At 52.2% G+C, this 17297-nt stretch overlaps 1 protein-coding gene and 2 pseudogenes across 51 annotated transcripts in view; all 3 read right to left on the reverse strand.

Moving 5' to 3' along the window:
* Positions 1-6475: 6475 nt before the first annotated feature.
* LOC144576711 (uncharacterized) lies at positions 6476-7237 on the reverse strand (annotated as a pseudogene). Its single transcript, XR_013519103.1, has 2 exons — positions 6879-7237; positions 6476-6835 (listed from the first exon to the last, which is right to left on the reverse strand). The product of XR_013519103.1 is annotated as an uncharacterized LOC144576711 (transcript).
* TNS1 (tensin 1) overlaps positions 6476-17297 on the reverse strand; it is a 241793-nt gene continuing 230971 nt past the window's right edge. For all 50 annotated transcript variants that reach the window (XM_078328472.1, XM_078328470.1, XM_078328468.1 and 47 more), the window contains 4 exons: positions 16907-17075; positions 16001-16069; positions 15528-15560; positions 6476-11297 (listed from right to left, as the gene is read on the reverse strand). In XM_078328472.1, the coding sequence (XP_078184598.1) occupies positions 11153-11297; positions 15528-15560; positions 16001-16069; positions 16907-17075 (416 nt within the window). In that variant the 3' untranslated portion in view covers positions 6476-11152. The remainder of the gene's footprint in view (positions 11298-15527; positions 15561-16000; positions 16070-16906; positions 17076-17297) is intronic.
* Positions 9721-10477, reverse strand: LOC144576710 (uncharacterized; annotated as a pseudogene).

The raw sequence follows: 17297 nt of genomic DNA on the forward strand, positions 1-17297 counted from the left end.
CTCTAAAGCTCCATCTCTCCTGGTGGTCTCTTGCTCCCTTTCAAGACCCCTGCCCATGCCCCAGTGGCCCCAGTTCCTGATATCCCAAACCAGCCAGTGTCCCCTGAGGGAGGCAGGGGTGATGGTTCGGCCAGGTCAGATTCTGTAAATGCAAGATATGGGGCTGAGGGAGGACCAGAATGTGGAGCTGACAACCTTGTAGGCACCCCTTGGTTTCCCAGGGCCAGACCTGAGAATGGGGGGGGTTCCCAGGACTGATCTGGGAATCAGGGAATGCAGCAGAGGTTAAGGGGAGGGCCCAGGAGGCGGACATCCTGTCTCGATAGTCAGTGATGATCTTTCAAACCTCATAAAAACTGGAGCCATGGAGACGGCTGTACCATCATCCCACACGCCATGGTCTGGAGTCCAGGGCTGGCCAGATCGATATCGTGTGGGAGGTTTTCTGCTCCAAACTTTTCTGCTGCCAAGTGTCCCCAGAGCCCTAAGGAAATGGGGGAGGAGGCCAGAGGCACCAGAAAAAAAACAGAAGCGCAGGTTTCTCAAGGGCCTGCAGGGCCAGCAGTAAGCCGAGCACCATGCTAGGTGCTATATGGTAGTGCCAGCCCTCCAGGATAGCTTGTAACCCCATTTGACAGATAAGGAAACTTGGACCCAGAGAGGGAAAGAGCTTTCTTGGGGTCCCAGCAAAGCCACAACCAGGCCCAGTAGTAGCTGCTTCTGTAGTGGTAGCGGTTCCCTTTCAGGAAGGTCATACATCAAGGGGCTCACCTCCAGGTCTCGGGGCACAGTCGTGCCTATACTCTTGGCTCTATCTGGATGAGAGGGTCTCCCAGCATGTACCAGCAGCGACACCCAGGACAGAGCCTCGGAAGGGCCTTTTGCAGTCTCTGGCCTCAACACTTCCAGGTACAGGAGCTCACCCCTCCCAAGGCACCCCTTTCCATTCCAGGCATCTCCTCCCACCTCTGGCCTCCCTGTGGCCCTCATCTATTACATGTGGAGTCCAGAGCATGCTGACTCTTCCAGAGGGAGGCCATCGAACGTCGGAGGCTGGCATCCCATCTCACGCTCCCTGAACCTCTTCTTTTCCATGCTGAGCTCTCAGGTCCTTCCTGTCCTCCTTGGGGCCCTGACCCTTTTCCACCACACCCCAGCTTGCCCACATTCACACCCCATGTGTGCCAGGCCCTGCAGCTGATCTGATCTGCAGAACTTAAGGAGACACTGTCTCCCTTCCTTTGATCATGCCCTCTGCCAGAGAGTGCAGCAGGGGTCAGCTCACTGCCCCATTGATGACCCCATGATCCCTGGGACTGACTCATCAGTTGGTTGGACACCAGTATGCTTGGAGAGAAGGAGGTAGGAAAGGAGATGCCCACATGGAGACACAGCATATTTCAAGGGACTAGGTCTCTTGTGTGCATGTGTCTGTGTGTGTACCTATGGGCCTGTGTGTCTGCACGGCTTGTGTGTGTGTGCATCGGTGTGTCTCTGTGCATGTGTTCATGTGTGTGCATCTGTGTGTGCATGTGTCTGCATGTGTTGTGTGTGCACATCTGGGTCTGTGTGCAAATGTATTCATGTGTGTGTGCATCTGTGTGTCATGTGTGTATACTCTGTGGGCATGTGTTTGCACATGTCTGTGTCTCTGTGAGTGCATGTGTGTCTGTGTGTCTCTATATGTGCGTGTGTGTGTCTGTATGTGTTGCGTATGTGCATCTATGTGTGTGCATCTGTGTGAACATGTGTATGCACGTGTGTCTGTGTCTGTGTGTGCATGTGTGTCTGTGTGTCTCTGTGTGTGCATGTGTGTATGTCTGCATGTCTTGTGTGTGTGCATCTGTGTGTGTGCATCTGTGTGTGCATATGTTGTGTGTGTGCATCTATATGTGTTTTTGTGGGCATGTGTATGCATGTGTGTGTGTGCATGTATGTGTGTCTGCACATCTTGTGTGTGTGCATCTGTGTGTCTGTGTGCGTCTGTGTGTGATATGTTGTGTGTGTGCATCTGTGTGGGCATGTGTATGCACGTGTGTGTGTGCACGTGTGTGTGTGTGTGCATCTGTGTGGGGGGGGTGCATCTTTAGTCCTACACCTACTGTCAGTGTTTTTAGAATGGGCCATATCCTCCCCATGTTCTGACTGCTTGTAACTTGCTAAGCACTAATAGTCATTTTCACCAACTAACAGGGAAAATCTCAGAAAAACCAGTTCCTTTAAAGAGGAAGGCAGACTTTCATTTTAGACTCCCCACCCCACTGCCATCCAGGAGGTATTGCAGAGCCCTTGGAGCTGAAATGAAGCAGTCTACAAAGCCTCTTCCAGGCGTCTCCTCCCACCCAGCTCGCAGGCCCTGGGGGGTGAGTCCCCTGAAGAGATGGCCATGGCTCTTCCCCTCTCAGGCAGCCCACGGGATGCAGGAGGAGGGACATTTGAGGCCTAGAATTTGTTAACATACCCGTGGGCTCCACTCTAGATGGGAGGGGATGGCATGCTTTCACCTGCCAAAAACAGAGAGGCGGGGTTGAAGCCAGTCCAGAGGGGACCTCTTCCCACTGTGACTTCCTCCCCTCCTCAGCCCCCTACACGTCCCAGCACAGGTGCCCATGGGCCTACACACACACCCTGGACCTAGAAGAAGCCAATCAAGGAGAGCTTCCCTAGTGGCTTTCAGCCTGGGCTGCACACAGAGTTCCCTGGGAGTGGTAAAAATTCCCACTGCCTAGGCTGCACCGCAGACTGACCCACCCAGAATCTCTGGGGTGGAGCCCAGGCTTCAGCACTTTCCAGCCGAGCTTAAGGACAAGAAAGAGCCTCCTAGCCTCCATCCCTCTGCCCCTCCTGTGCCCCTGCTGATGTTCTTGCCTCTTCCAAAGCTGGACTCTTCACACCCTGCACACCCGGTGCAACCAGAATTATCCTGCTCATCAGGACAGGCCTGGTCCCTATCTGGCCTCCACCTGCCCCAGGCAGCAGAGATTCCAGAATCTCATCAATAAGGCAGGCCCCCAAGGTGAGGTCAAGGATCGCTTTTTCCCCGTGGAGACCCAAACTGGGTCCTCACCTTTCAGGTGGTGCTGAGGCAGAGCCCAGGGCTGAGCATCTCAGCCTGGTCTAGTGTCAGCATGAGATACACACCCAAGCAGCTTGAATTTTAGCATTTACACAGATTTCCTGGGGATCTGGCTAACATGAAGATTCTGAGCTGCAGGCCTGGGGTGAGGCCAGCAGTCCTGTCTTTCCTATAAGCACCAGGCGGTGCCAAAGCCAGTGGTGCAGGGCCCACACGCTGCATAGAAAATGCAAAGCTGGCCAGACGCAGTGGCTCACAACTGTAATCCCAGCACTGTGGGAGGATGAGGCAGATGGATCACCTGAAGTCAGGAGTTCGAGACTAGCTTGGCCAACATGGTGAAACACCATCTCTACTAAAAATAGCTGCGTGTGGTGGCGGGCACCTGTAATCCCAGCTACTCAGGAGGCGGAGGCAAAAGAATCTCTTAAACCTGAGAGGCAGAGGTTGCAGTGAGCCAAGATCACACCATTGCACCCCAGCCTATGTGACGGAGTTAGACTCTGTCAAAAGAAAGAAGGAAAGAAGGAAGAAAAGAAAGAAAGGAAGAAAGGAAGGAGGGAGGGAGGGAAGGAGAGAAAGAGAGAAAGAAAGAAAGAAAGAAAGAAAGAAAGAAAGAAAGAAAGAAAGAAAGAAAGAAAGAAAGAAAGAAAGAAAGAAAGAAAGAGAGAGAGAGAAAGAAAGGAGGGAGGGAGGAAGGAAGGAGAGATGGGAAGGAGGAAGCAAAAAGGAGAGAGAAAGAAAAAGAAAGAAAGCAAGAAAGAAGGAAGGAAGGAAATGTAAAGGTCTTTTGGGTCTTCTGTATGATAAGGTGTGTCGGGAGAGCTGCCCTTCTTCACCCAGAGCCCTCCATTGCAGCCCTGTCCACTTCCTTCTCTTTGGGGAACCAGGAGCAAAGCCACCTCACTACTGAGGCCCCTCAAAAGCCACCGCATCAGCTCAGCTCACAGGCTCTAGCTTGTCTCTCATCACACTCCTCCCTGGACCAGGCCCACCCAACCTTTCCTACATCCCTCCACAGCTGGGCAGTGTCAGGGGATGACCTCCTGACCTTCCCCATCACACACCCAGGATCCCTGGTCCACTCTCTGGGAAGCCAGCCTACAGCCTAGCCCATGACCTCCTATCTGACCAGTGACATCAGTTTGGCTTCCCACTTGCCCATGGCTCATCTGTCTCTCCCTTTGAAAGCCAGCCCTGAGAGCAGGAGGCAAGAGCTGGGAAGAGCCTGGCTGAGAAGTCAGCTCACCTGGGTTCATAGCCTGGCTGGGCCGCTTATCCCAGCTCTGTGATTTTCAGGAGGTGTCTTAACCTCTTTGAAATCCAGTTTCTTCATCTGTGAAATGAGGACAAGGATAGCCCTTACGTCTCAGGTGCACGTGCATGAGAAAGGACACCTGACCGCTGAGCACAGGCTCCGGCACTTTGCCGGTGTTGGCTGAAGGCCAGCCTTCACCAGTGGGAGTGATGTCGAGTACCAGCTCTGCCAGCTAGAAAGTGTGTGACCTCTCAAAACCTGTTTCCTTATTTGTCCCTGTGTATAACAGTGCCTCACGGGCTTGTTGGGATGACTCGTGTGACGATACCTAACAGACAGCAGGAGTACAAGACATGTTCAGCCTCCCCCATAGATGGGGACTAGCTTCCTGTGTCGTGTATACCTCATGGCAACAGGTTTCAAATATGATCCCGGGACCTCAGGGGTCCCTGAGACCCTTCCAGGGGTGCTGAGGTCAAAACCATTTTCATAATGCTGTCAAGCCATTATGTGACTCTTTTGCTCATTTCCCAAAAGTACACAGTGTGTTCCAGAGGCCCAGGATGGGGGGTATCGCAAGAGTATGCAGAAACTGATAGAAGAATCCAGCTGTCTCCTGGTAAGCCAGATATGAATCGGCCTTTAAAAAATGCAAAGCTCATGGTGGCTCACGCCGGTTATCCCAGCACTTTGGGAGGCCAAGGAGAGAGGACTGCTTGAGCCCAGGGGTTCGAGACCAGCATGGGCAGCATAGTGAAACCTCTTTTGTACAAAAAAGAAACTTTTTAAGTTAGCCAGGTGTGGTGGCACACAGCTGTGGTCCCAGCTCCTCAGGGGCTGAGGTGGGAGCATCACTTGAACCCAAGAGGTTGAGGCCATGGTGAGCTATGATTGTGCCACCACACTCTAGCCTGGGCAACAGAGCAAGACCCAGTCTCAAACAATAATAATAATAATGCAAAGCAAAATCACTCTTCTCACCCAGCGATTTTGTTTTAGAAAATACTATTTTTCACAGAAATGCTATTTATATTAACGTGATGAATTTATTGCTATGGAAGTGAATTAATAAATATTTTTAATGTTCTCAGTTATAATTTATACTATGATAAAGATCAAAAGATATAACTTATAAACAAAAGTCCTTTGGGATCCTGAATAATTCTAAGAATGTAAAGGAATCCCGAGACCCACAAGTTTGAGAGGACTGCCTTACACAGTGAGGACTGTGAGGGCTTGCCATAAACCTGCTCAAAGAAGCTGACCCAAGCCTCCCTCCAGCCACACAGTGAGCTCAGCGGAGAGCTGGCACCATGTCATTGAGTATTTTGGATCTCCCAGAGACCGCTGTGCTGTGCCACGCATGCCTCAGTAGGTCCCACACCCAAACTTTCTGAATTACAAATAATTCACCCAGGAGCCCCAGGCCTGGCGTGCAAGTGAACCACACATTTGCCGCTTGATGGGCACCAACTCCAGTAGATGCTGCCTGACAACCCATGTCCCCCTCTCTCTGGCAGACCTCACTCCTTCTGGGACCAACCACTTCCCCATTCTCAGTCCCCGTAGTTTCAGAAGGCCCCAGAGGCAGTCGCATGACCCAGATCCAGATAGAGTGATTGATTTTGAGATAATCACAATGAGCCAGCAGGATTCAGATCAGAGCCAATGAATGTGGGTCCCAGTTTCTTGCTTAGAACATTGGGAGAAAAGAGCCCTCTTCTCCTGGGCTACTGAGCTGGTGGGACGGAAGCCCAGAGCATCTGGAAGCACTGCCACTCAGAGAGAGCTTACCTGAGAGTCAAGCCAACGCAGAACCGAGTGATGAAGACCAATTCCTGTTCTATCATTTGAGCCCTTAAATCCAGGTCTGCCTGGACTTCTCAGCCACTTGGGCCAATACACCTACTCCTTTCTTAAACAAGTTTGAGTTGAGTTTCTCTTCCAGCTAAAAGAGTCCGAATGAATAAACACACAAAACCAGAACCACGGTGCGGATGGTGGCGGAGCCACTGAGAGGATTTGAGCTGTCCACCAACGGCGTCGCTGAAGCCCACCTGGTTATCAGAAGAGGCCCCTTTTTGCTCACCAGAGACATGGCAGACCCCTGTCCAAACAACACAGATAGATAACAGCACAGATTTTTCTTTAACTTTATCATTTATAAAGCCATACAATGCATAGCAAAGAAACAAAGCAGCTGTACAGGAGTGGGGACGCGTCAGTGTACAATACATTCATGTCCAGGATAAGGAGCATACACCAGGATTTATACACGGTGGTGGTGGCTATAGGCACGATGATACAAAATATAAAGTATATTTCCATCTATATAAATACACAGCCGGGGTGGGGGAGGATGCCGGGTGATCTTGTTTCTCCCGCAGAGGGCCGGGGAGGCAGGGAGGGTGGTGGGAAGGAATTTCTGACATTTGTTCTGAATGGCAGGTCTGAAGGGAAGAGAGAAACCGGGAAGCACAGCCTGCACACACTGATGTGCTCTCTCACACACACACACACACACAGACACACAGACACACACACACACACACAGACACACAGACACACACACACACACACACAGACACAGGAGAGATTGGAATGGCTTAACACTGACTGGAGAATAAGCTTGGGACATCCCTCTACAGGAACTCCTCTGCTGGCAAGAGCCCCGGCATGGGATATGAACAGAGGTCCTCCAACATTTTGGACATTTGAAGACAGAGGAGCCAAGAGGGACAGATCTTCCCGAAGCCCCCACCCTGCCCCTCTGGGTGGCCCACTCCTCACCTGGGCCATCACTGAGACTCCACTGATGGGTGGCCCTACAGGCCCTGCCCCCAACTCCCCTCACTACTGGGCGACATTGAACTTGAAGTTCCATTGCCCAGCACCTCCAACCCCCACCCCCAAGTTCCCTAAAGAGATGAGCAAAACACATGCACACACATACAGCCACACCTGCACATCCACACATACACGTCCTGTGTTACCACTGGCCAAGGAAACACGAGTCTCAGGATTCCAGGGCCTGGACCTGGGGTAAAGGACTGCTCTGGGACTCTGCCCCCTCAACCTCTAGGAGGACCCTGAATGTGGGGTTAGGAATGGGTGTCTCCCTTGACTTGCATGATCTCCCCAGGTCCTAAAGCTGGAAAAATTAGGGGGAGAAGATCCAGAAAGCAGGGGTGGTGGACAAAAGTGGGAGTGAGACTGAATCTATTCACACTCGCCACCCTTCTGTGACCCCCTAGAGCCTCTGTCCAGCTCATCAGAACAAGGCAGAATCCCCTACTCACCAACTTCCTGAGAGCCCCTTATAGGGAGATCACACTTGTGCAGGAGGGCTACCCCCTCCTGTTGTCACTCGGCCACTGGCCCCACCAACCCTCTCCAGCCAGTCTCAGAACACCCAGGGATCCTCGAAAACCAAAGGAGAAGGAATCCTGGCCATCATCGTCCATAGCTTTCAGAGCTACTGGAGGAGAGGCTCAGATGGGTCAAAGGCCTTTCCCAAACTTAGGACGTGATGTATCTGTCCCTCAAACGCACGGCTAAATAAGACAGCCAGGACACTGTGACAGCAGGCTGATCAAACTGCTCACTTCCTCCTGGGTTTCCTTCTCAGGTCCCCTCTCCATTATCTGCTCGTCCAATCCTTCCCTCTTGCTACCCCTGGGAAACAGCCACATGGAGTTCACTGGACCCCTCCCCCAGCTGAATGGGACATGACCCTCCCCTGCCCTCTTCCCTCAGACGCCCAGCTGGAGAGTTAGTGGCAGCACAGCCCTGAACCTGCCTGGGTCTATATTGCTGCGATGGCTGTGACTCCCGGCTCTTCCTTGCCCATCTTCTCCCAGACCCTTTCCCGTCCCAGCCCATGTTCCAGACCAGACAGCGCTCTCCTGGCTGACAAACAGATTCAACAATAAACAACAGTAAAATCTATTGAGGGAGGGAGAAGACAGAAGAGGAGAAACACAAAATAACAATTAGTAAAAGTGCTTTCTTTTAAAGGAAATCTTTGGCAAGAATATACTGCAGTGCGGAGTGGTATGTGTGCATAGGTGTGTGCATGGGTGCACAGCCCCCTGTGACACAGGAGGGTTTTGGTGCAGGGCCCAGAGGTGGGGCCACTGCGGGGACTGGGGAACTCTTCCCCATCATTCGCCTTAAAGGCCACACTCTCAGAAACTGACTCCTGCAGGGATGCTAGGAGGGAGTTTCCAGCTTTCCAGCATCCACGGGTCCTCCCCCAGGGGCACACACGGCTCAGGCTGGAGTGGAGGAGCTGGCCATGCATGTGAGGTGGGCTGCAGTGGGTGGTGAGGAAGGGGAAAGTGATGGTGAAAGCTGACCCCCAACTCACTCCTGGGCCCCAGCCAGGCTGCTTGAAGGGTCTGATCCACCGCCCAGCCTGGAGTGAGGACAGAACATCCGGGCCGGGAAGAGGCTGCCGGGCTGTCCGGTGGGAGATGAGATATTTACAAAGGAAGGGGATGGAAAATATCTCCTATCTTGGAAGGTAATTGGGGTTTGCTAAGGAATCAGTAGAGGGGGAACCCAGATATTTGGCTAGAATATCTCAGAAAGAAGAGCACTTTGGAGGGACCTCGGTCACCAGGCACAAGGTTTCACTCTGGGAAGCAGGGGGTGACTGGTGCGGCCTCTGCCCCTGCTCCCCGCCTTCTGCAGACACTCTCCTTTCCAACTCCCTGAAACAGAACGTCCACACTGACACAGCTCCTTGGAGGAGAAAAAAATACAAAAGGCGCACACACACCCATGTGTGCCATACACACCCATGTTCCCACATGCTCACGTACTCGCTCAGGCCTGCAAGACAGGGCAGCTCCCCACATATCCAGGGAGCTGACTGCTGGGCCCCTGGCTTGCTGAAAAGAAAGGAGGCCAAAGGGTGGAAGAAGTGAACCCCGCCCCCCCACACAGTCTAAGGAAGGCCAAGGCCGGGGCAAGGAGGCCCTGGCTGCTCCAGGAACAAAGGCCCCCACACTTCAGGCTTCACTTATACATATAAAAAGGGATGGGAATTGATTTATGCCCAGGGAAGGTAATAAAGCAATATGGAAAAACAATAAATACTTCTTGTCAATTTACCTATTCTTTTTTTAACCTTTTCTTACATTTTATTAGCTTACAGATTCTGTCAGTATGTCTCATGTATATATTATATAATATTTATATATCAGTACAATGCCTTTCTCTAGGAGACCCCCATAGGCTTAAGAATGGAGTCCCGGTGAATTTCCCATTCTGGCTTAGAGTCCTTAAATGGTGGTCAGGTCTTTTCCCAACTGTCCAGTAGACCTCAGGCCCTTTAGCCCAAATGCAAGCCTTCTGCCCTCTGCTGCATGGGCAGCATGGCTCAGCCAGGGAAACCAAGGCAGAAAGGGGGACGACAGGATAGCAAGGCTTTGGCATTGTAATTAGGCCACGTGGTGTATAGGTAGCAGCCCCAGGAGCTCTGATGATGTCAGAGAGTGCCTGCAAGAGCCAGACCCCGAAGCTCTTACAGGGGGAGGATAAGGACTGCGGGTTTCTGCCCTAAGCCTCACTGAGCAGGAAGCAGGTTCCCCAGGGTGAATCCCAATATAGGGACCCTGCAGAATAGAACAGGGCTGGGCAGAGCAGGAAGGCTCAATCCCCAGCCTCCGGAAAGGCATCATGCAGGTAAGCAGGTCTGAGATAAGGCTGGTCCTGGGGCACGAAACCCAAGAACAGGGATGAAAGGTGGGCGCTAAGGCAGAGTCCAGAGCCCCAGGAGGAGCAACGTGCCTTCCTTGCTGCTGAGTCACACACCTTGGGGAAGACACCCCGAGCTCAACAGCCACCTGTCCTGACAGATCTCTTCCCATGGACACACATATCTCTATATCCTCAAACCAAAGCTCCAGCCTTCCGGCCAAGGAAGGACAGGGTGATGACATTGCAGACCCTCCCGCTCCTGCTGGGGTCTTTGTAGAGGAGAAGGGGATGGCAGCACCCAAGGTCACTAGAGTGCAGGTGCAGGCACCAGGAGAGAGCCCCTGTCTCCCATAGCTTGGTGGCTCGTTCAGAGGAGGGTTTCTGTCCCTCCCCTGCTGCCCTGCCACTGCCAGCCCTAATCTTTGGACAGTATGCATGTGTGTCTACAAACACATGGGACATGGACAAGCCGGGCTGTTTATAATTCTAGTGGATAGAGGCATCTACATCAATGTTTAAGGATGTGGGTGGGGACACACACACCCCCACACGGCAATACAGCGGAGGCACGGCAAAGAGACCTGAGGTGCCTTGGGTCTGAGATACTTTCAAGAGAATAAGTTCTGCCACTTGATGTCCCACGGTGGCTCTGTTTGGTGTCACAACCTACCCTACAGGTGGCCAGAAAAAGATTCCCCCAAGCCTGATCTCCCCTTGGAAAGCATTGGGTTAGGGAGACAGAGCTTTTCCATTTCTCTGAAAATGTGGCTCCCCAAGGAGGCTTGTTCCTTCTCTTTTGAGGACATCCATCTTCTCGGGGGAGGAGGGGGTGTTAGGTAGACCTGGTTAGTTTTGGAGGCTTTGGGTTTTTGCAGTTTCCATCCACCCAGGGGAATCCAAGTTCTTCTCCTCCATCTTTTCCTTTCTCTCTTTCTCTCTCTCTCTTCCCCCTCCCCTTTACAATTCACTTCCCTCTCCCCACATTGCACTTTCTTCTCTCCTCCAAAATTGGCCCAAAGTCCTCTTTCTGGGTTCAAGAGCGGTCAGGATTCATGGGTCCCCTCCCCACGTGCCCCTTCCCCACGGCACTGGCCCTGGGCAAGAGGCAGGGTTCATCTCTTTTGGCTGGCGTTCAGCATGACCTTGGAGACGAAGTTGACGATGGCAGAGGCGGGCTGGTTGGGGTCGAGCTCAGCAAAGAGGTGGCAGGCGTTGTCCGTGGTGCTGCCCTGCTTCCGGGCCACGAAGCCAAAGAGCCTGCAGTGGGAGAGGGCAACGCCGTGAGGGGAGGGCAAGCGGAACCCCAGGAGGTGGACAGCAGCCCGGGTGAGCAAGCTGGTCTCAGACCAAACTCTCTCCCCCATCCCGCCAGAAGACCTCAGCATCACAGACTTCGGGAGGCATAGAAGAGAATCCTCTGTGCACTCCGCTGACCACAAAGCCAAGGCCTCGAGACAGTGTCCTGCCTTGCTTAAGGGAGGGCAGAAATCCCCCTTGGAGAGGTGCAAGGGGAGCTGTAAGGGACTGGCAAGGCTGGATAGTGAGGGTGGGGAGGAGACCAAAATAAAATGGGAACATTCCTGGACAGGCCTGTCCCCGCCCACTCCAGCTCCACCCCTACTGACTGTTCTTACACACAACACATAAGCCAATCAGGAAAGTGCAGTCTGCCTGCAAAGTGCTTGGCCTCCTCAGACACCACAAGGTCAGGGAGAGAAAGGACAAGTAGCTCACACCCCTCCACACACACACTGATTCTTCCTGGGCTCAAGAGCCTTGGAAGCCAGAGAATAAAAAGGGAAGGTGGACCCCACACCCGTCCCCCACCTCCACCCACAGGACTGGAGTGACCCAGCATTCTCTCTTTGCAAAACAGAGTTAAAAATATGAGGGCAGAGAACAGAATGTGAGCTCAGGTCCCCTCCCAGCCCGCATGTTGCTATTTAGAGCTAGATGGGGAAATCAGGACAGCTGGAGATTCTAATGGAAACCCCTCTCCTTACAGCAGGACCACGCAGCTAAAGTTAGCCCAGGGGGATTCTACTGGTTGCTCTGTGTGCCTTTGTGTACACATCACCACACATACACACACACGCAACAACATACACACCACACACATACCATCACACACATACTACCACACATACACACGACACACCACCACACACACCACCACCACACACTTCCACACATCACATACACACCACATACCACCACACACATACACACCATCACATGCATACACATCACACACACCACTACATACATACACACCACCATACATGTATACACCACACACACGCCACCACACATACCATCACACACATACTACCACACATACACACCACCACACACCTCCACAACCACCACACACGCATCACATACCACCACACACACACACCATCACACATGCCACCACATGCATACACACCACGCACACCACCACATACACACCACCATACACATATACACCATCACACACATGCCACCACACATGTAGATGCACACACCACCACATACATACACACCACACATTCACACCATCACACACATGCCACCACACACACACACCATCACACACATACTACCACACATATATAAACACCACCACACACTACCACACACACATCATCACATATACCACACATACAAACCACATACACACTACCACACACACCACACACATACCACCACATACACACACCATTAAACACTGCATGCACACACCACACACATACACACCACACACACACCACGCACACAACCACATACACACCACACACCACTGCACATGCCACACGTAATACCACACACACACCACATACATACCACTATACACACACACCACACAAACCACGACATACACATACCACCACACACACCACCACATATATACACACCACACACCACACATAACACCACACACACATAACACCACACTCACACACATACCACCACACACATCACCACACACCACTGTACACACCCCACACACCACATATACACCATCACACACACCACCACACAGACACCATCCACACACCACCACACACATACACACCACATACCACACACACCACCACACACATACCACAACACTACACACCACCACACACATACACCATCACACACACCACTGCATGCACACACCACACACATACACACCACACACACACCACACACCACTGCACACACCACACACCACCACACACACCACAAACATATCACCACACACACGTACCACACAAGCCATGCATACATATATATACAGATCACACATATACACATGTACACACCACACACAACATGCACACCGACATACACACACACACACACACACACACACACAATCCTGCATTCCCTACAGCTCTGCTCCCCAGTCTTGTTTCAGGGGCCGGGAGCAACAGTGCAAAAGGTTGGAGTAATGCCCAGGTAGTGGGGGAACTGGGCCCACAGGGCAGCCCCCAGCACTGCCCTTTCCCGGCTGGCTTGGACCCTTAGAAGGGGTGGGGGTGATCCCAGCAGAGGGAAGAAGCATGCCAGGCCTGGCTGCGGGTGTCCACCAGGATGGAGACCTGGCAATTGCACCTGACTAGAATGCCAAGCCTGCTATCCTGATACTTCTTTCAGCTGTGGCTCTAAGGGTCCCACGATAGCCCAGTCCTGCCATCTGCCTCGAGGAGGCGATCTAGGCAAGAAGCCTCAGCCCCAAGGGCAGGGAGGAAGCACTTGCAAGATCCCGGGATCTAACACCTTGAATGTTGCACCTGAGGCCCTGGGTGGCCTCACCTCATCCCTGTCATAATTCCCTGTCAGTCGACTGCCCTGCCTCAGTCTCTCCCTGTGGCCTCTGCCCCACCCATCAAAGCCTCTTCAGCAGGAGGCTCAGCTCAAAACCAGCTCCTGAAGGAGGAAAAGGATTTCCAGCTTGGGGGCCCAGCTCTCTTCTATTTCTGACCCTCTCCACTTGCAGGACCCTGTGGTGAGTGAGCACAAGCACCTTCAGACACAAAGTTCCCACCTGCTGCCAAGGCCAGCAGAGACACAGGGGACGCAGGGACTCGAAGCATTGATGACCCTATGATGCCTGGACAAGGCTGAGCCCCACCATCCCACATGGCCTCTCCTAAGCCACTATCACTGACCATGCAAGAGACTAGTCAGTCCATTCATTCAGACTGAGGCATCTGCACCAGCCTCCTCTTGCCTCTGTTCTTCCAGCCTCCATTCTCTCATTTCTTCACTCAACAAATATTTACCAGCCTCACAATGTACCAGACATGACCCGGTCCTTGGGGAGCCTGCGGTCTGGTAGCCATGAGGCCCCTACCCTGAAATACCCTCTCCTACTCCCATTCTCATTTTGGCCTTTCCAAATCGAAGACTCATCCTTAAATGTTTGCTCTTTCCCACTCTCTAGATGCTGATGTGTTCTCCTGCATGAGCACCCCGGAGGTGAGCTGAACTCTCTTGCCACCTCTCCCCTCCCCTGAAACTGTCATTTTTTAACGGTGAACATTTTGTTTTTCTAAAGCAACCTTGAAGTCTGCATATATCAAGGTGAAAGCAGTATTTTACAGCTATAAACATATCCATCCAAAAGCGTGACATTTACCTATTATAAAGTCAATCAGTGAGGATAACAGAGCTGTTGAAATAAGCCTGACAAAGTGAAACATGGAAGACAGACCATAGTGACAGCCTCATATCAGCTTCAGAACCCAGGTTATGCCTGTATTTTGTTTTGCTTTTGTAACTGTGAGAAAACCCTAGTTCCTACTTATAGACAACTGCAAGGAGCAGCCAAGGTTTCCCTCCCTTCTGAACACCACGTGCGATCCAAGGATGACAGGATCCTTGAAACAGTTCAAAAATCACTAAGAAGCATCTTAGTGCTGTTTAGACACTTGTCTTATCTGCTGTGCCAATGGGCCTCCTGAGGGCAGGGCCAGAGACCCAGGCAGGAGCTGAGTTCCTTGGAGGCCCTTAGAACATGTCCACTGGATGGAGGAATCCACCCAAAGGTCCCAGGGCCATCCCTAGAATTCAGACCTCCTGGGCTCCCACACTCTGATAAGGCTGTCTCGCTCAGCCACAAGACTCGCAGAAGAGCCCACCAAAAAAGCAAGAACAGGAACAAAGGCAGCTAGAAAGTGGGCAGAAAAGATCACGTAAACAATCCTGCCCCACTTCCATTGCTTCTAATAAGACTCTGTTTTCTGTCCACTGCCTGGCACCACTGCTGCTTCTGATCCTGGGTGAATGAAGGTGGCTGGACCAGAGGCTGGGCCTCTGGCCTCATGGCAGGATGAGGCAAAAGGCCTAGATGCCTGGTCAAGCTTCACTTGAAAGCCGAGTGACCTTGGCACAAAGGTTTTTGCTGCCCTTTCCCTACCGACAGCTCTGGATTCTAAATCTGCCCCATGCTTCCCTCCTTGTGAAATACAGAGGCCAGCCTGCTGGGTGGGGGTAAGAAGTCACACTTACTTAGCAGGGGCGCCGCCCTCTGTTTTTGTCCACCTGTGGAAAGAAAGTGGGCTCGGGGTAAATCACTATACTTTCTCCCTAGAGTCCAGCCCCACCCACACCCAGACCCTCTGCAGGAAGTCAGGGGAGCCCCCATTCCCAGAGGACAGGAGATACACAGGATCACACAGAGATGTATTCAAGGTGGAGAGAGCACTGCAGCCTGCCTCCATGTGCTCTCCCCCTGGTGGAGAGGAGAGGCAGATTCAGGGTCAGGTCATAGCAGAGGGGGTGACAGTGGGCACTGAGTGCCTAGGAGGGTCTCCATATCTATAGTGGGAAAGACTCAAAGGATGCCCAGCACGATTACTCACACATGGGTAGACCTTCCAGCTGAATGGAGAATGTACACACACACACACACACACACACATGCACACACACAGTCTTCAGTGTTAGCTGTGTGGGAGGGAAGCTGTATGCAAGAGACTTACTTTCTTTCCTGGGGATCCAGATCACAGAAGGTGACAGTGTTGAGGGGGTAGTGGCGTCTGAAGAAGAGCCTGCAGCACAGACGTCAGATAAAAGAGAATGAGTGCTGAAGGGGCTGCTTTTCCCCTTCTTCCACCAGCAGGTCAGGCCACCTTCCCACCATCTGTGGCTGTCACAGGTCCATACAACCTCTCTCTTATGAGCAAGATGGCCTGAGCTGCTGACACTGGTGACCTAAGCAATGTACAGAGACAGATGTGCCATAGAAGCATCCCAAATGCTAGGGGCTGGGGAAGGGAGAAACTGGCACTGAGGAATTAGAAATGTGGAGAGGGGCTGGAAAAGGAAGCAAAGAAGCCAGGAACCCTCCAAGTGGATGAGCTCTGCTCCAAGAAAGCAGGTCCTTTTGATCAGTTGTATTTACAGCTGTATACCCAGTGCTGGCAAATTCTCATAGAGGGATGAATGAATGGGTGGATGGATAGATGAGTGGAGATATAGATGGATGGAGGGACAAATAGGTGGCCATGAAGAGATGAGGTATGAATAAATGCAGGGATGGATAGATGGATAGATGCATGGAAGGATGGATTGATAGATGCATGGATGGATGGATGGATGGATGGATGGATGGATGGATGGATGGACGGACGGACGGATGAATGAACGGATGCATGGACAGATGGATGGACGGATGGATGGATAGATGGATGGATGGACGGATGGATGGAGGGATGGATGGATAAGTAGCTGGGTATATGGGAGGTAGATGCAAGACAGACAGACGGGAGGGTAGATGAGCTGCTGGGTGCAAAGAATTAATCAGTTGGTAAATGGGTGGGTACATGGATGAATAGATGGGTCACAGGAAGGAGAACCCCACTCAGGAGCAGGCAGAAGAGTCTTACTTTCTCTGGTTGTCAGTCAGAGTGATTCCCTGGGCAGAGACTTTGAAGTGAACGATGGTGGCAGCTGGCGTGGGGTCTGCAGCCAATGTCTCAGATGTGGCTTTGGAGATGGCCTGTGGCCCAGTGAGAGACTCCATGTCCACAGAGTTGACAAAGAGTACATTGCAGGCTGGAAGAAACCAACCGAAGGGGGAGTCACGGGAGATGGGGTGGGTGAAGACATTAACCCACATCCATTCTTCAGGGAGAAGGTAGCAGAGAAATTTCAGGCTAGCCTTGATCCAAGGCATCTGCACATAGAAATATGATCTTCCCGGAGACATTTGGGCCTGGAGAGACCTCCAGCCCATACCTGCAGGAGGGGTCAGGGCAGGAAGGCAGAAATGAAGGC

This window comes from Callithrix jacchus, chromosome 6 (assembly GCF_049354715.1).
Source record: "Callithrix jacchus isolate 240 chromosome 6, calJac240_pri, whole genome shotgun sequence".
Lineage (NCBI taxonomy): Eukaryota > Metazoa > Chordata > Mammalia > Primates > Cebidae > Callithrix > Callithrix jacchus.